Genomic DNA, 18632 nt, shown 5'->3' on the forward strand with positions numbered 1-18632 from the left:
TTGCTAATAGTTAACAAATACAAAGAACTAATCTAATCTATGACTAACAGTAGAAACAATCTATATATAGTATGATGTACATGCTAATGCTACTGTGTGAAAGTAAACAATACAGACAGGTGTTATATCCACGTCATACCCACCGTCTGTAAACATCTATACCGGGGACAACTCGCGTTTGAGGTGCTATGTTTATGAAAATTGGAAACGCCACGGCTCTATTTTTGGTTGGTTGACTCAGTATACAACGAGATATTGGACTTGGCCAACCTTGCCCTAAATGAAGGTTAAGATGGCGGGCAGTCATTTTGCTCTGCTGCTTTTGGCGGCCAATGTCTGCTGGACTCTTAAGGATGGAACGTTCACAAAAACCCTGCGAATGCCTGACGCTACCCCAGAACACGTGAGTTGTGGGACATAGTGCGATATTGGTAACATATTGGACAAGTTATTTTTTCTCTTAAACGTAAATCTTTTTGGAAATAAGGTCTATTCACAACCATGTGTTTGTAGGTTTTTCCAAATTAAAGATATCAGCAATGCCTAATAATAGAGGTTCATTTTACGTTTGTGGTATTTTGGTATTACTTACATCCCTATGACATTAACCTTGATAATTTCATTTATAATTTTGTAAGGACTACTGTAAAAGAGGAAATATTCGCGGTGATTTATTTTCGTGGTAGGGAGAAATTTAAGTTCTTGGTAATCTTAAGTTCGCGGCGGCAGAAGATTCCAAGCAAGGTTTTACTGTAAAAGTGGTAAATGTTCGCTGTGGTATTAAATTCGTGTTAAAGAGGTCACCCCGAAAACATAAAACCACCGCAAACACCTGCTCGTTTACAGTATTTTGGGTAGCAAAACTTCCTAGTGTGAATTATCCGCTATCAAAGATAGCATTACATTGGACGCGGGGTCTCTATCTGCTCGACTGCTCGAAACAGAATGGCACGAACATACATATGAAAGTAACATGTAACGTTATAGTGTACACATTATGTGGTCTATTCCAGTCAGACGTCCTACTCTGCCATGCTGTAAAGATGGAGGAAGACCCCACATACATCGGTAATATATATACCCCTTCCTTTCCACTGGATGGAGAAAGTTGAACAAATGTTGTGAGAACGAAATGTTGGTTTGTTTGTTTGAACCTTCGTTTGTTTATTCATTATAAGCTCAAATCGGCACGCAGGCCGCTTTTCTCTGAGGTCATGAGGGAAGAGGTAAGGGTCAGATACAATATAACAGAGATACACAGTCTTTTGGGTGCTAACAACTCTATCAACATATTTCATTATGTATGGCCTGTAACTTTATTATGTAAACGTATGATTTGAAAGACAGTAAAACACAAAAAGGGAATATTAGTATGGGAGACCATATGGGTCACTATGAGGGGGGGGCAGATTTTGAAAATATGAAGTACATTTGCGTCAAAAAATTACGAAATAAAAACATGCACATCAATGTATGACTGGAGATAACGATTTGATTACATTTAGCGACATTTGTAGCTAGTAGAACTCGCATAGATCAATCTTTTTATCTACAAACATGCACGTAAAAATATGTGGATAACTTGGCAACCATACTTAGCAAACGTATTTCGAAACCTTTGTAAACAATGTGCACTAGACCCTACCTGACTTCGGTTGGGGAAGTTCTTATTGAGGTCACCCTGTGTCGCCGAATAGCAGCCGCCCAGACCCTTGCGACAATTCCACATAATGCAAGTGTGGATAAGATATGTATATGTATACGTGTTGTATATGATGTGAAAGCTGTAAACCCTGCATCAATTCAGCGCTAGCGCTAGAAAGGCTGCCATTGCGGGTAATTTCTGACCAATAAAGTAGAAAAACATGATGCTTCTTTCTTGGTTTTTATGATAATCTTTAGTTGGGTACGAGCCGCACGTGTCCGCAGAGATCGCACATCACATGATGCTGTACGGATGTGAGGAACCGGGGAGCACAGACGAGATGTGGTAGGAAAATCTAGACCTTTCTCTACATACAATCATACTGTGAATTAGTGCTGCGTACCGGTACTGTATACCGGTACTGTACCGTAAAAATTGATTAGGTACAGGTCCAAAATACCGGATCATGAAGTACCGGTACTGTACCGATATTAATTAACGCCAAGTATCATCACTATGTGCTTATTTTGTGACTGATCTCCTGACCTCATGCAACACCAAACGTGACCAAAGAGACACCTTGGAACAGCATAACTAATATGCAACAGATCATTCAGGCAGGCCGGGAGTTTTGATAGGAAGGCGAAGGGAGTTTGGCGGGAGGAAACCTAGTTATGTTGTTTGAATAAAGATACTGACAGGTTGAAACAGTTAGTTTGTGTTTCTGTCATGATAGAAGAAGTTCAGAGGAACACCTGTTAATTTTTCAAATTGTTCAGGTACAGGTACAGGTCCGGACCTGTACCTAAACCGCTGTACCGGTAACGTAACATGACCTATTTACGTGCAGAACCTATTTACGTTCGGTTTGGCTCATGTCCACATGTCGCGGTGTATTATGCCAAAGCCTGTTCTCATGAGCAATAAAGAACGTCATAAGTATGATCCTCAGCTGATGTGGACGATAATGGGTTGCCCTAGCACAATTCTTCATCATATACCTCAGTAGAAATACAAGCTCGCATGGCGTTAAACAGGCGGAGAAAAACAGGCGGAGAAAAACTTACAGACAATGCATTTTCTTTTTAGAAGAGCTGATATTTCTGCACATGGGTTTGAAATTTGGCTCTGTCCGCGCGGTTTTAAGATAAATACGTTTTAAATAAATCGGACGTTAATTGGTCATCTTACGTTACCTGTACCTGTACCTGATGTTCCGTTTAGGTACGCAGCACTACCGTAAATCGTAGAATATTCCTGAGGTTTTCATATTCGCGGTTTTTGGAACTCATCACATGGAAAACACATTGTTTTGTCTTGTATTGTGTTACTATGACTCTTTTAATCGCAAACATATAATCACCGCTAACTTTTTTCCCCTCCTTCCCCTCATACTGTTTGTAAGGATCACACGATGGTGGCAGGGTTTTGAAAAAAAAATTTTGCTCATATTTGCACAAAGATGTGATGTGCAGATGTGGGAACATTGGCGCACCAAATCCGTTGTGTGTTTTTTTGACACACAGTTTGACAGATTAGCCAACGAAATTCACAAAAACACTACATATGAATATAGAACACGGCATTATTTGATGAGATCTTCGATTTTTTGGTTTCATTCTGTAAGGAATTGTGAGGAGACCCGTGGCGGGGGCCGGGTGTGTGCGGACGGGGAGGACCAGGACTCCCGCCAGGTTGTGTACGCCTGGGCCCTGGACGCTCCGGCCTTCAACATGCCGGAAGGTAATTATTAGTAGTTACCTTGGGGTCGTGTGGCGCAACGGCAGAGCGTTCGACTCAGAACCAAGAGGGCCCGAGTTCGAATCCTGTCATGTCACCGATCTTGAGCCCTTGGGAAAGGCACTTAACACGACTTTCTCACACCACCCAGGTGTGAATGGGTACCTGACTTCGAATTGGGGAAAGTTGTATTGAGGTCACCTGGTGGCGCCGAATGGCAGCCGCCCAGACCCTTGCGACAGTTCCACAAAATGCAAGTGTGGATATGATATCATATATGTTGTGTATTGTGTGAAACCTGTAAACCCTGCATCAATTCAGCGCTAGAAAGGCTGCCATTGCGGGTAATTTCTGACCAATAAAAACTATCATCATTATTATTACATACTGTTCACATGGCAACGTGTAATTTAGATAAAGACATAGCCTGGTCTCTACGAATCGGCTTAGGGGTGTTCTGCCGGGCCCAGTCTGCTATTTTGGCCAGTTTTTGTCTGCCTGTCGTTTAGCTGGCGTATCGAGCTTGTAATCGTCTCTCTCCCTTTTTGGGGAGAGACCTAATTAAGGTAGCAGAACACAGTTTTTGGCCTATTGGGATTTTTATAGTTAAGGCCCCCAAGGTGTTTAGCTTCGACGCAGTAAAAATTATAGCGCGGTGCAGTTGAGAAATACGAAAACCGAATATGTTTGAGTTTAGGGTACAACCTACATATAACTAAAAAACAAATAAATCCTGTCGGCGTATCGGCTCCTCACGCCCACTTTGAAACAGCGCTCTGCGAGAGGTCACTGAACTGCATATTATATTATATATGTGTAATCATACGTCTTTAATGGTGAGTGTTGTCGGCATAGATGAGAGGGGTTAAGCACAATATGAAGGACAATTGTCAATAAGATATAAAAGAACACAAAGCAAGACGAGTTTTTCTTAACCACCCTGACACTCTTTTTGTAATCTAACTTTTGCCAGGCCTTGTCAGGCACATTGTAATAAACTATAGGCTAAGGTTATTTAATTTGTTTAATAAAAAAATAGAGGTTTCGGTAGATTTAATTTAGTAGATCTCTTCAAATTCAGCGTCTTTCAAATTCAGTGTCTTTCTGTAAATATGGCTGTCGAGGGTAGCCTCTACCAGGCTCCGCCCGGTCGCTGGGAAAATAGTTGAAATCGGCCAAATAGAGTGAATAGTATGCCAGGGGTAGTCCGCTATACAGGGTTGTCCGTTATACAGTCGCCTATTGAGCTTCACTGTATAACGGACTACCCTGTATAGCGGACTACCCCTGACAAACTATTCACTCTATTTGGCCGATTTCTACTAGGCGGAGCCTGGTAGAGGCTAGTCGAGGGTACCTGGCAGGATTATATTAGGAAAGTTGACGTTAGACGCACTTTGAGGCATCTTGCATGTTGTTTTTTTTTTGTTGTTTTTTTTGCTCTTCATACTGCATCCATACCGTATTGTTTTAGATGTCGGTTTCCGAGTCGGCGGGACAACACGAATCAAGTACATCGTACTGCAGCTGCACTACAAGAACAAGCTGCAAGGTGACTATCAAACAAGTCTTTGTAGCGATTATATCCAACAATTATGTGATTTCTCTCCAAAAACGAAATAGTTGGTGATATTTGAATAAACGTCAGGCATTTATGTTTACAAAATATTTTGTTACAAAACGTTCACTGATTTTTTGTGTTCTGCCAAAGTTTTGGCTTTGTACTATGATACGTAATACCGTCTATACAAGTTTTTCATATGACGTCATTTGCGTCATGTTGGATTACAGTGTACATCTGTCAAACACACTAACATGCTGCTGCTGCGATCTAATTACCCGCCAATAATAAGTCGCCCCGGGATTCTATTTATAACTACATGCATTACAATGCCGCTATTGGCCATTTTCACTAACCTATTTAAATTTGTGTATGTTGCGTTCTAGCGGGCGACACGGACAGCTTGGGAGTTACACTACACATGCAAAGGAAACAGTGAGTGTTCAGTAAATGTCGGTGAACGTGTATGATATAAAATAACGCCTGATCTCTTCATGTTGGCTGACCAATGATATCACGGCCTTATAATCAATTTCAAATGCGAGCTCCAGTTTGGTCAATTGTTTCTTACTTTCAATCGACTTTTTTCAGACCAGAATTTCAAGCTGGTTTTTACGTACTCGGCACCTGGGGAGCCGTACCTCCACATGTGAACGGTAAGTTTGATTTTTTTGGACGCCTCAGGGGCGGAGGCTTTCTATTCTTTCAAGCGACCTTTTTCAGAACAAATTCGCCCATAGATAAACTACTTTGAACAATCTTCACTTTCAGAATAACAAATTGTGGCAATCTTTTCTTGGTTGGACAGACTACCACATGGAGACCGCCTGCGAATACACCGATTCATCCCCCATGTATCCCATCGCCTACCGGACACACTCGCACAGTTTGGGTATGTTACTGGTTTGTACGATAGCCCACAACAGCAAGGCGCGACATTTTTATGTGTAATTCAAAGACGAAAGGGTTTGCGTAAACGACGAACAGGTTTGCGCAGATGACCGAATTCATCCTTGTCGGCCACCATAAGTGGCGTCGTGTCGCGTAATGGATAGAACATCCGGCTGTCAAACAAGGGGACCCCAGTTCGAACCCGGCCTGCCCCCAGACATGTCTGAACATGCGCCCCGACGTTGTGCCCTTGGCAAAGGCACTTAACATGACTTTCCTCACTTCACTCAGGTGTAAATGAGTACCTAGCTCATCTAGGGTTAGGGACGTTCCTCGGATAGGACGTTAAATGTAAAAGAACCCACCACACCTTTAGAAAAAGAGTAGGGGCATGCCCTGGATCGCGATGGTCCAAAAACCTTACAGTCTGGTCCGGGTTGACATCTAGAAAAGGTGATAGTTCACCTGTTATGTCAATCCTTCCACAAATATGGTAAATCTGAGTAAAATAAGGTTCAGCACACGTTCTAATGGTTCCATGTTGGTGTCCCTATTTGCATTTCAGCTAATCATAGCTCAAGCGCGTTTGGACATTTAAAGATCTTCTGACCCTAGCTCCCAAATGACCACTACTAAATGTATACAGCTCAAAGAAGGCGAATGATTTTAAAAAAGTCAATAAAACGCAAAAAAAAGGCTGTGTCGACTTTAGGGACGATGCCTGCAATAAAATTCAATCATGGACACCATCATGGCGGTCAGCACCTGCTTTATTGATACGGAAAATGGGTAAAAACGCTCTATACTGTCTACCAGGCGTGGTGACGTCAGGCTATCGGATCCGCAACAACCAATGGACGGAGATTGGCCGGATGTCTCCGCAGAGGCCTCAGGTACTTTCCCTATTTCCACACATGTGTTATACATGTATTTCCATCGTAAGCTTGCTTACTGCAATTCCTTTCATACTATTCCACGCATCGCTGGTGCCTTTTTTTAAATATGACTCTTGTTTTTCTAATTGTATATCTTACTTTATTCAGCAGATACTGCAAGCTCATTACTTAACTAGGAAATCTCAATATGCAATAAGTGGACAAGACTAATCGTTTGTCTTTATGGTGGTATCTAACACAGTGACCACGTATTGATATTGTACCATCAGTTGAAAGTTAAGATGTGTATCCATCACAAATCATGGCATCGTATGGCGCAATCGGTAGGGCGTTTCGCCCAGAACTGAGAGGTCCCGGGTTCGATGCCACCGTTATGCCCCGGCGTTGTGCCCTTGGAAAGGCACTTTACACGAATTTCCTCACTCCACCCAGGTGTGAATGGGTACCTGACTTCGGTTGGGGAAGGTCGTATTGAGGTCACCTGCTGGCGCCGAATGGCAGCCGCCAGACCTTTGTGACAGTTTCATAAAGTGAAAATATGTATCATGTGTATTATTGTGTATTATGTGATTGTAAACCCTGCAGCAATTCAGCATTGGCTGCCATTGTATGGGTAATTTCGGACCAATAAACCAATTATTATTATTATTACTACTATCATCATCATCATCATTATTATCATAAACTTGACATCTTTTCCTCCAGATGTTTTACAACGCCACCACGCCGGGAATGTCGGCACTACCAGGTGATTTCCTGGTAAGTAGAATACTGTAAATGCATTTATTTGAGTTCGCGTGGTTTTTATTTCGCGCTAAGGGGAAAATGAAGTGTTCACGGTGGTTTTAATTTCGCGGCAGTGCTTAAGTCACATACGGTTACAGTATTGGACAAAAAGGTTCGCGGTGGTTTTAAGTTCGCGGTGAAACGGTTGCCGCGAAAACCGCGAACATGTAACTACCGTGAACATGTCTGCATTTACAGTATCCCTTAACACTGACGGCGGGCGGTATAGACTTCCTGGCACTTTCGATTGCCAACGGCATGTGTTCGTAAGGTCACGTGTCCTAGGTGATTGTTCACGTGAATTATGAGGAAGACAGGAGTAGAAAAGTCTAAAATTTGAGGAGCTAACTCATTATTTTGGAACAAAGTTTTAGTTTTGTGCCATTCAACTACCAATATTTCTTTCTAATCTCTTAACTGCTTTGTTGTTGCACTCTGTAAAGCCTATGCCAGTGTACCTAGTTTCTAGTTTTGCCAAAGGGCGTTAAACAACGTTTTTGTGGCATTTTGCCTTGGATGGTACGTACTACGTAGTACCACATATTGTTGCCTTGGAATTGATACACAATAGTCTTGAAGTCTCTCTGAAAATATATCTCATTTTTTGTCTTATGGGATGATGTATTCTATAGGCTGCACGTTGCACGATGACTAGTCATAGGGACACCGTGACAAAGATTGGGTAAGTTAAAGTCATGTATAATTCTACAATGTTGGTAAATGTACAGTCCCATGAAGTGTGCCAACATTTCCTGAAGATATCATGGAAAATATCACTTTTTGCTATGCATGTAAGGATGTCCCGATACATGTTGTATCATTTCTGTGTGTGTGTGTTTCGATGAAGGTACGGCATCCAGAGGTAATATGATACACAAGGAAACAACTGGACAGATTTAGGAAACGGTCAGACGTTTCAGGTAGCGTCCATTTCGTTTGTCTGTCAGTGACTGAGTCGGGGAGCATCTGAGTCACTGACCATTCGGAAAGGTAGTGTAGAGCTCCACAGTTACACCCCGGGAGTGAATGGAACGACCCGGGGTCAGAGTTCAGATTGCACATGTTCTTGTACCATGTGAATTACAATACACTGAGGTCAGTTGAAATTATCTTGGTCCCTGGTCTTCTTTGAGCCGGCTGTAAGTGGTAACTTACACTGGTGGCAGCGGTGGTTAGTGGATGCCACCTGTAACGTCTGACCGTTTCCTAGTCTATATTAATTTAGCAAGTTGCTTGAGTATCTGTTTTCTTGCGTATTTTTGTTTTGTTTTGTCGAAATCGTAGGGCGACTAACGCAGACGAGATGTGCAACTTCTACATCATGTACTACACTGGAAGGACAGACGATCTCACTGTGCAGTGGTGCTTCCAACAGAACTACCACTGGGAGGAACACTTTTCCGGTATTCCCGACAAGGCAAGCTCATTGGATGGCATCCCAGTAGCCGATGATGACGTCATGGATCATCATGTGCACAGCCATGAGTGATGCATTTCTGTTTGTGCACGCTAGGGAGCGCACCTGACTAATCAATAAACATCCTTGGTTGGCATTACAGAAGGGTGTTGTTATTGTGAATTTTGGCGACGCTTCAGGAGCGTGACGAACAGTTATGTTATGTAATTATTTCTAAAGTGTTCCGTGAACCCCAGCTATGCCGGATTGATACGCACAGTCCAAGATTCCATGGGAGGTCGGATAAGATCTCTCGGGAGGATCACCCTCCCGCCCTATTTATACTGCGCTATATTTACATAGGGATATAGTTATAACATTATATCTCTAAAAGTGCTAGAGATATGAATGAATGGGGCATGTCTGGAATTGTCCTAAATCCTACAACCTACAAATGTGCAATGGTAAGATCCTGAAAAGAACATGTAGTGACAAGGTTTACATGTTTTAATCACGTTGCGCGTGTCGTGGGAGGGAAAGCATGTCATTTTTAGAACGGCGGTTGATGACTAGTTCACGGCAGTTGACAATTGTGTCGGCTGTAACATGGTGTGTCAGTTTTACCGTAACTGGCCGTTGACAATTGTATAGAGCAGAGTTAAGAGTATAAACACATTCACTATTGTATTGTGTCAGAATCCCCAAGGGATTTCGTCATCAGGGACGCTATTTTCAATCCTTGTTTTCTGGCCACAGCTAAATAATCGGAAGACTACTGATACATATGCAGGAAAATACTTAATGACTGGGGAAGCACAACACATAATGCGCATATGATTCTGCACTGTATTTGCTAAAACGTGTCGGGTGCCGTTTTCTTAAAACACATACCTCGAGAAAAGCATGTATGGTTCTTGGTTCTGATGCAACTTTTTTGATCCAAGTTGGAACTAGCAGAAGTGCGTCACCTTTCAAACACGCATTGTATTCTACTTGCCCTTTGTATATTAAGTTAGACTTGATTATTTATATTTATCCCTTTTATTTAGTACAGAATTATATAGTAGCATTAGACCCGTGATAAAAAGAAAATGTCGGGATAGTGGTATAGTGATGGTTTTATCCCATATTTTCGCCAGAAAGACACTATAAAATCTCGTTATGGTGAAAAAAAAGGGATAAGACCTATGCGATCCCCCCTTTTCGCCAACGAGAGATTATAAAATTTCCTTATGGTGAAAAGAGGGGATAAGACATATATAGTTAACGATGACAACAAAAGCAAAGTAATCCAATCAGGTCCGTGAATCTAAAGAGCAGACCTGCAGTGTTTGTTACAAGTCTAGATCTGGTCCTGTAAGTCCTGGTATTTCCTCTCCGATGTACGACTCAACATAGCATTGTTTACTAAGCCCCTGGATAGAACAGCACTCACTCACTCATGACCCATGACCTCCGTGGTCGTAGGGGCGTCATGACAGCCAGCCGCAATGATCCGTGCCCATCCTGTTCTGTCCTCGGCCTCTCTGATCAGTTGTGTAGCGCTCAGGCCAGTCTATGTCTTGATGTTGTCCAACCAGGTCTTCTTTGGCCTTCCTGACGTTTCCTCCCTCCTGCTACTACTGTACCTTGCAGAATGGTCTTGACAAGTGTGTTGTGTCGGCATACGTGCCCGAACCACTTCAGCTTAGAACAGCAGGCCACCGTGTTTTGTCCCTCGGCGGTATCCTGTAGCTAAGTTCAACTGTTTGATTAGCTGGTCATGCCCCAAGAGTAATATTCCATGGCAGGGAGGTAGTCCAGGTTACCTGTTGCGTTCTGACGTGTAAAGACTGTATTAAGTTTCACCTCATTTACATACTGCAACGGTGAGAAGGTCTGAGTTGAATCGGAGGTCAAATAGAGCTAGAGTGGGGTGGAGTGTAACTCTACTCACCTGGGGTGACGACAAATGTTTGCCCCGTACAGACCTTGTTTTGTCGGGACTTCTCTCTAGCTACTCTCCCGTAACGACCCTACGGTCAGCGCAGTTTTCTATACTTAAAGGCACCCAGAGCATTTTATAAGGCTTGAAAACTGGAGATATTCTAGTTACTGTAATCTTTATGAAATTGACACTTAATGCCATTGTTTACCACATTTACGTGCGGATTTCTTATCAAAGTTCTCAAAAGCAGCAAAAAATAAGCTACATGGTGATCTTTTAGTTTAACACGCCTAGTGTAAATAGACCGATACTATAGCCCCTCCCACGTCCGTCAAAGTGTAGAAATGCAAACTTAAAACATAAGAATGCAAATATTTGACGGACATGCAGTCACTCTCTCATTGGTCGAACCGCTAATTGTGATGGACAGTCAGGATTAGTCTATAAGAACTTGGATTTTTTATCAGTTCTCACCCCACAACGACATCGTATCTTTGTTCCTTTAATGTCAATATGTAATGACATAGTGTTATTGAAACTTACTATTTGTAGGAATGACTAGAAAATTGGGTTTTTTTGTTCAAGTCTCAAGGCTCATAAAATGCTCTGGATGCCCTTTAAGAAAATGTCACACACAACAGACCATCATAAAACTGTAAAGTAGCATACTAGTTATTCAGAAAAAGCTGTGTAAATTAACGGGTAAACTCGCAGAATAAAACAAATTATCAATTTCTTGGAGAGTCGTGTTCATATAAATTACGTAATGCACCGCGCTTGACGAAAATAAGCACATAATTTAACATCGCCAAGAGTGATCAAAACTGCACGAGATATGTATAAATCTGGTTTGATTCGGTTGAACAAGCTTTTACTAAGATGCGGCGATCCAAAACAGGCAACTCAGATGAATCGTATTGAAAGACATGAGCTTTATTTGCGGTACAACACAAATTTTCTCGAGGTGCTGCTAGACGTACGTAGCCTGGAATCCATCCTATTTAGCTTCCGGCGTTACCCAAGCTCCGCTGCCTGGCCAATTATCAATTATTCCAGGCTAAGACGTACGGCCATCTTCACGTTGCCGTTAGCAACGCCGCTCTCGAACCACAAAATTTCGTCTCGTTCCCAGAAAACTAAATGTTCGAAATTTGTGTTCTGAAACAGGCGTGTACGCAAACTTGTAAACAAAATCCCTACCAACCGACTCTATTTTTCATAGAATGAATGAATAAATAAACTTTATTGCTCTACAATCGCACATGGTACAATGTTTGGCATCAAATCAGCAATACTACAAGCCTTAGGCTAATCTATCCTACAATTCTATTTAAGTACAAAATATAATCAAAACCAGTATATTGGTTACAATATAGTCATGTATGGGTAGATCTGTCTCGCTTTTGGAATGATTTATGGAGAAATTGACATATGTAGATAGATAAACGTTAGTGTAGTGAGATTTAAACGTTAGGTATCTTTAAAAATCATGTCCCAGTAGCTCATTTTTAAGCACGTAGAGTTTGTAGGCTTGTTGGGGACTGGAAGGTCCCCGGTTCGAACCCAAGCACGTGAAACCTTTTTCCTTTTCTTTTTCTGCTTTTTTATTTTATTTTTATTTTTTACCTTTATATAAGGAGGAAATATATTGTTTCGCTGGCGTGTTCTTCTTCTTTTTCTTCTTCTTTCTCTCTTTGCATAATTTAATATGCAAATCGTATTTCCCTTACGATAAATGCTAAGAGATGTCATATTTGATTTGTTGGTGCCTTTAGGAAAGGTGAATACACCACATACATTATGCTTATGCTTATGCTTTTTCTTCTTCTTTCTCTCTTTGCATAATTTAATATGCAAATCGTATTTCCCTTACGATAAATGCTAAGAGATGTCATATTTGATTTGTTGGTGCCTTTAGGAAAGGTGAATACACCACATACATTATGCTTATGAGTCTCATTGGCATATTTTATACAGAACTTTCATTTCATTTCTTTCAAAGGCGCCCCAGTCAGCTTTTTTTTTAAAATCTTGCTTAACACTGACTTTGAAAACACTTTATTTCATACCAAACTTCACAAAACAAAATAAAACTTAACACTGCACTTGTGCAATTTAGTTCTTTGAACAAATTATACTTCAACCGTTTCTTCCCCACCACAATGAGGTCTTATGACCAGCTTTTTTTTAGCTCTTGTTTACATTATTGTACCCACGTGTATTTCAATCACCAATGGTACCTTTCAGGCTTATTTTGCTTAGAAATTGATCGAGGTTTCTGCCTCTACCAACGCTCCCGGCCTGGTCGATACAATGTTTCACTAGCACTGGACAAAATAGGTTTGGATACACCCATATCCATTCCGTCATTTTTCCGTATTCTTTAAGGATACGAGCAGCAAATACCAGCAGATACGACTCGGATCTGTTACAAATCCGAAATTTTGGATCCCTGAATCTGAACTGTTTTGGATGCGGACAAATCCGAAAATTGTATTTTTTTTCGGATGCTTTCGCAGAAAACTTTTCGCATCCTTACCTTGGGCCACGCTAAAACGTCGGAATTTTGCCGGACCCATTCCAAATTTGGCAGTTGATTCCCGGTATGTGCTACGCATACGTACGGACGAAATTCAAATTTTCCAGATACCAACCGAATCCATAAACGTCCGTATTTGTTACGAATACGCAGATACGCAATTCGCATTTTCCAGGATCCTAAACAAATCCGATACTTGAAGCCCCCCGTATTTGCTGCAAATGCGCAGGTGCGAATTATTCGGATTTTTTCGAATACTTAGCAGGTGCGATACCTTAATTTGACGCAGTTTTGCCATCTCTGGGCGTCCAGCAATGAGGCGACTTCGTTACTGGAAAACTTCAAATTATCACTGGAAACCGAGAGATGAGAGTACCTGGGGAGCTGGAAAACCATTGATGACAAATATTCACCTGTCTAGTGACGATAGATTCCGCACCGTAAACCGAGCCAGCTTCCGATATGCAATTTACGCCAACGTACGCGTCAATTTACGTACCGTTACATTTACGACAAAAAGCCGGAATGCAACTTCAAGTGACGGTCGATCACATTACTATATTCAACTACAGTAACAATAATTTTAGGGTGTAACTCAGACTGTGCATTCAAAGGGAGATAACGCACCATAAATAATTAATGTCCTGTACATGTACACCTTTGTGTCGGTTTCACACTCCACTTCCCTAGATCACAAATCACCATAGTGATGGTTACGGGTAGCTAAGTGGTTTGAAGTCGGCGGTTTTATATGGTATTATGGTTAGTGGCGGTATATGGTAGTTGATGTTATATCAAATAATAGCATTTTACGTTCTGGTTTTCGGAAGACGGTATCAAGAGGCAAGGTAAAACTTCACTCTTTACTTTTTACTAACCAAATTTGGAAAAAAAAATGAGTGTTTTACTCGATAAATTCCCCGGCAATACATTCAGTGGGTTTTTTATTTGAGTAGTGTCCGTTGCGTATCTTGTTACATGAATATCTAAGCTCCGTGCCGTCTTACTGTGCTATACGGTATCGACTCAAAAGATCGTCTATATATTAGGCACTGGAACATTCCAGTGATAATAGGATGTGATTACTGGAAGTCCACTAACGAAAAAATTCAATCACTCGGCTTCCAGCACTGAACAGTCACTCGTTACTGGTAAATCAAGCGTGGTACCCGTGACCTCGGGGTTTTTGTTACTGGTTATCTAGTGACGAGTGACCTCCGTACTCGGTAACCAGTAATATATGACTTTTGGTCCAGCCTACTTGTCTAGCACCTGGGTTACGAGCGGAGATCGTCACTAGAAACCGAGTGATGAGCGGAGATCGTCACTAGAAACCGAGTGATCAGCGGAGATCGTCACTAGAAACCGAGTGATCAGTGGAGTTCATTTATGGAAACCGAGTACTGAGGCAAGATTCAGTGCTGGAATTCCAGCACTGAGGAGGCTTCAGTACTGGAATAAAGCCGTTTATCACTGGATGATCCTGGATTTATAGTGACGAACTTTCTTCCGATTCAAAGGCCCGAGTTCGATCCTAGGGTCGACTCCAGCTCGGACATGTTGTAAGGGATTGCATTCGTCATTTCGGATGGTGACTTAAAGCCGGCGGCCCCGTGTATGAGGGAGCTTCTGGCATTAGCCTCGAGCGTCAAACCTATGCACATAAAAGAACCCAACACACTTATCGAGACAAGAGTAAGGGTGTATGTGCTTGGTCAAAAACGTGACCCGTGGCTAAGCCGTATTGCACTATACCACTAGCTACTTGAAAAAGCATCATGCTTCACCTCAATTGAGGATGACTGCTTTACCTTACCTTACATACTATGCGTCGCAGCCATGGAGTAATCGATCAAGTCTCCAAGCAGACCCAACGGTTGCAAAGACCGTATCCAACTGGCAGAAGAATTTTTTTTTTTTTTTTTTCAATCCGGTGCATGACGACTTCTCTGGCTGACTGGAGCTTCTCTGGCTAGCTTGTACGATTTTGGCACCGTGGAGATCTGCTTGGAGATTATATCATCTATCGGCTAACTTTTGTGATGAATTGTGGTGCGTTTCCAACAAGATTTTCCTGACACGCTGTTTTCAGAATAAACCTGAAAACATCGGGCTTGTAAGCAGCACTGAATGCTAGTGTGCTGCTGAAGTTGATCAACAATAGGACTGCAGTACATACATGCTACAGTATAGTTTTCAATAGAAGATACGTTTCATATGTAGACATTGTAATTTAAATAGGATAGAGGACGAACAACACTTTTTAGTGGAATGTAGTTTATACAACGAAGAGAGAGCTGCGTTTTACAAACTAGTTCAATGTAGTTTTCCCCATTTCATACATCTTGGAAACGCGGAAAAATGCACATTTCTAATGGCTTTAGATAAACCCTTAATCATCAAACATATTTGTACCTATATTTACAATATTACTAAGAAGCGAGAAGAGGCCAAATTAACGTAATCATTAGACTAGTGCAAGCTTATATTTGTATGTATATATGTGTGTATTTGCAAACTGTGATGTTTTCTGTTGTGACCTGTACTAAACCCAGTTGGGTATGTGTGTGCAATAAAGGTCTTCATTCATTCATTCATTCATTAATTAGGAAATTCTCGCTACAACATATTTGTACTAATTTTAAACTAAACGTTCCTAAATTGATTCATAATGCATTAGAATAAGAATTTTCATCCTTTTATTATATGTCAATTGCATGTTTATTTGTGACAAATAACTAAGTTAGTTTCCTTTACCTTGGTTTCTGACATTACACATCAAAAGTATCTGATTGGGGACCGTATCTGCTTTGGGGATTGTTGTGGCTAGAGTGTAGGGCCAAGCTTGATTGATTCTTCCTGAGTTTAAAACCAAAAACGAATAAAAAAAACTCAGTCGCAGCATCTAGTGTAAAGAGGTGTAACCAAATTCATTTTGCACAAACGCATTTACAAAACTTACAACTGAAAGATGGGAAACGTACTATGATTCGGAGTGTACAGCTTGATTGGTTGATCCAAACCTTCAAATACTTATCAAATTAAGCAAAGCTCCTGACAAAGTGACATAAATGTTTACCTCTGTAAATCTAACATTTTTGTCGTAAGTCAATTGAATAGTTCAGAGTTCCATATCTCCCCCGGATGATCTGTCTAAAACTATATTCCTCGAGACCATAGTGGTAGTATTTACACATTTAACTGCGTGTAAGATCATTCTCAGGGTCCCACGTCTATCATCAAACTGCAGTATACATTACTCTATGTCAGACGTCCACTGTCACTGCCCAAATAGAAATATCACGGAAAATAACTTACTAGTACACCATGAATGGACCCAGTGTGACACCAAATCCTTGAGCTGCCAAATACGTGAGAGGTTAGGTACTGCGCCTGTGTGGAGTTAGGGATAGGCAGCCGATAGGGACAGGGCAAGATTTACATGTAGGATTAGCGTTAAGAATAGGGAAGGGGTTTTGGGCTGGAGTTAGAGTTATGGTTAGACTTCTGCTTCAAAATACCACATCCTACGTATGTTTTGCACTTAGAGTACTCCTCTCACGTATACTACAGTCACCCCCCCCCCCCCCCCCAAGTGTCGTGCTCAGGTGCAGTAGCTGACCTGGTGGTATTTGCATTTTTTTGGCAAGCTCAGAAATTTGGCGTGACAAAGGGAACTGTAATAGCTGCATCACACGGGAATGGCGAGCAATCGATACTAACAGACAACCTGCCATCGGCAATATCAAAAAATGGAGATATAGTTTTGGGTGTGTCTGTCTGTGTGTGTGTGTGTGTGTGTGTGTGTGTGTGTGTGTGTGTGTGTGTGTGTGTGTTTGTGTTTTCGCATTACTGTAGACAGCATAACTCCAGAACCTCTGGATGGATTAAAATGATATTTGGTATGTGGGTGGGTGTTGTGAAGCCAAAGTTCAAGGTCGATTTTGGGCCCCCTGGTATGTGACCTTGTTGAAATTGTCCTTCGTAGATTCAATGATAATATTTCTGATTCATTGCTATGAAAGATTATACATAAATGTATACATGTCAAGCTTCAATCTGCGACAATTTTGAAATAAGCTGAAAAGTTATCTTCCTGTACCCTATTTCAAAGCACGAACTCAATATTTATGTATATGTCATGGATCATTTATCAATGTGAGCGGCCTCACGTTCGTCCATTGTCTGGTTCCGTGCACTGAATGAGGTGACGCACAGAAGAGAAAGAAATCCAGTCCTAGCAACGATTAATAATTCATACCACCATGACAATGAAAGCAACATATTTAGGCATGGGGAAAGAAATGTTGTGTCACCAGACCGACCCTTGCAAAAACCAAGCCTTTTTTTTGGGGGGGGGGGGGGGCGCTGGCAAGGGACATGAACTGCCCGATCTGACATCTTCTAGGGATGGAATTCAAAACATACTTTTTCCTGTATTTAACACTCTGCTAACAGATTCAGACTTTTAAAAGTTGATGTGATAGTGTGTAGTAGATGTTGTCCTTCTTTCTTCAGTTTATCAATATACTTGTGTTTGTACAATGAATGAATGAATGAATGAAGACCTTTATTGCACATTTCTGCCACACTTGGCTAAGTACAGGTCACAACAAAACAAAACAACAAGTACAGTTAATGGATACAAAAAGAATATGACTATCATTAGATACATTCTACTTCTCCTCGCTTTTCAGTTATAGTAGATATCTGCGTAATCACAATATGATGCTGAAAATATCAGTGTCCTGATGCATTTCAGATTAACATCGTTAAACTGTATTTGTTGGATCACTTTGGTCGAGGTCTTTTAAAAAAAAGTAGACCCAAAAAAAGGGAATCCCTACCTACCACTCAGGATCATTATCGGAAACACAACATCAATTTTTTCAGGCCTTACCAGTCATATGTCGCTGACATTGTTTCCAAAGCGAGTCAAGGTTAAGAGTGCTTCATTAGCGTGTATATTCCATTGTATGGCAGCATATATAGCGACCACAGCAAATATACGCGAACATCTAACGCTACAGTCGGATGTTTTGAATAGGTGAGTTGCATGACCACTTGAGCCATTCTTCTTGCATTTACATGTTGATATATCTAGCCGCACTTCCGGCGAGCTAAGACGTTGTATACTGATATTTGTCTGAACTGAACTATCTGCAGTATCCCTCTAAGAAAGATGAAAGTATTGACACTTTGTTTTGAGGTCAATGATTTGGATTTACTCTACGGGTTTTCCAATCATCGA

General features: G+C 41.3%; 1 protein-coding gene across 1 annotated transcript; it reads left to right on the forward strand.

Annotated features, from left to right (window-relative positions):
• The first annotated feature begins 208 nt into the window (after positions 1-208).
• LOC136427568 (peptidylglycine alpha-hydroxylating monooxygenase-like) lies at positions 209-9080 on the forward strand. The gene is made up of 12 exons (XM_066416531.1): positions 209-403; positions 1014-1068; positions 1903-1990; positions 3273-3388; positions 4860-4937; positions 5333-5381; positions 5538-5602; positions 5755-5838; positions 6654-6730; positions 7439-7492; positions 8152-8201; positions 8804-9080. The coding sequence occupies exons 1-12, from the start codon at positions 281-283 to the stop codon at positions 9006-9008; spliced, it is 1044 nt and encodes a 347-aa protein (XP_066272628.1). The 5' UTR covers positions 209-280; the 3' UTR covers positions 9009-9080.
• Positions 9081-18632: the final 9552 nt, after the last annotated feature.

Source organism: Branchiostoma lanceolatum, chromosome 2 (assembly GCF_035083965.1).
Source record: "Branchiostoma lanceolatum isolate klBraLanc5 chromosome 2, klBraLanc5.hap2, whole genome shotgun sequence".
Classification (NCBI taxonomy): Eukaryota; Metazoa; Chordata; class Leptocardii; order Amphioxiformes; family Branchiostomatidae; genus Branchiostoma; species Branchiostoma lanceolatum.

Bases quoted from the DNA above. Each gene is read 5' to 3' on its own strand.
- LOC136427568 (XM_066416531.1), top strand. From the start codon at position 281: ATGAAGGTTAAGATGGCGGGCAGTCATTTTGCTCTGCTGCTTTTGGCG. The intron at 5,839-6,653 runs GTATGTTACTGG...ACTGTCTACCAG, and splicing joins GACACACTCGCACAGTTTGG to GCGTGGTGACGTCAGGCTAT. The intron at 6,731-7,438 runs GTACTTTCCCTA...CTTTTCCTCCAG, and splicing joins TGTCTCCGCAGAGGCCTCAG to ATGTTTTACAACGCCACCAC.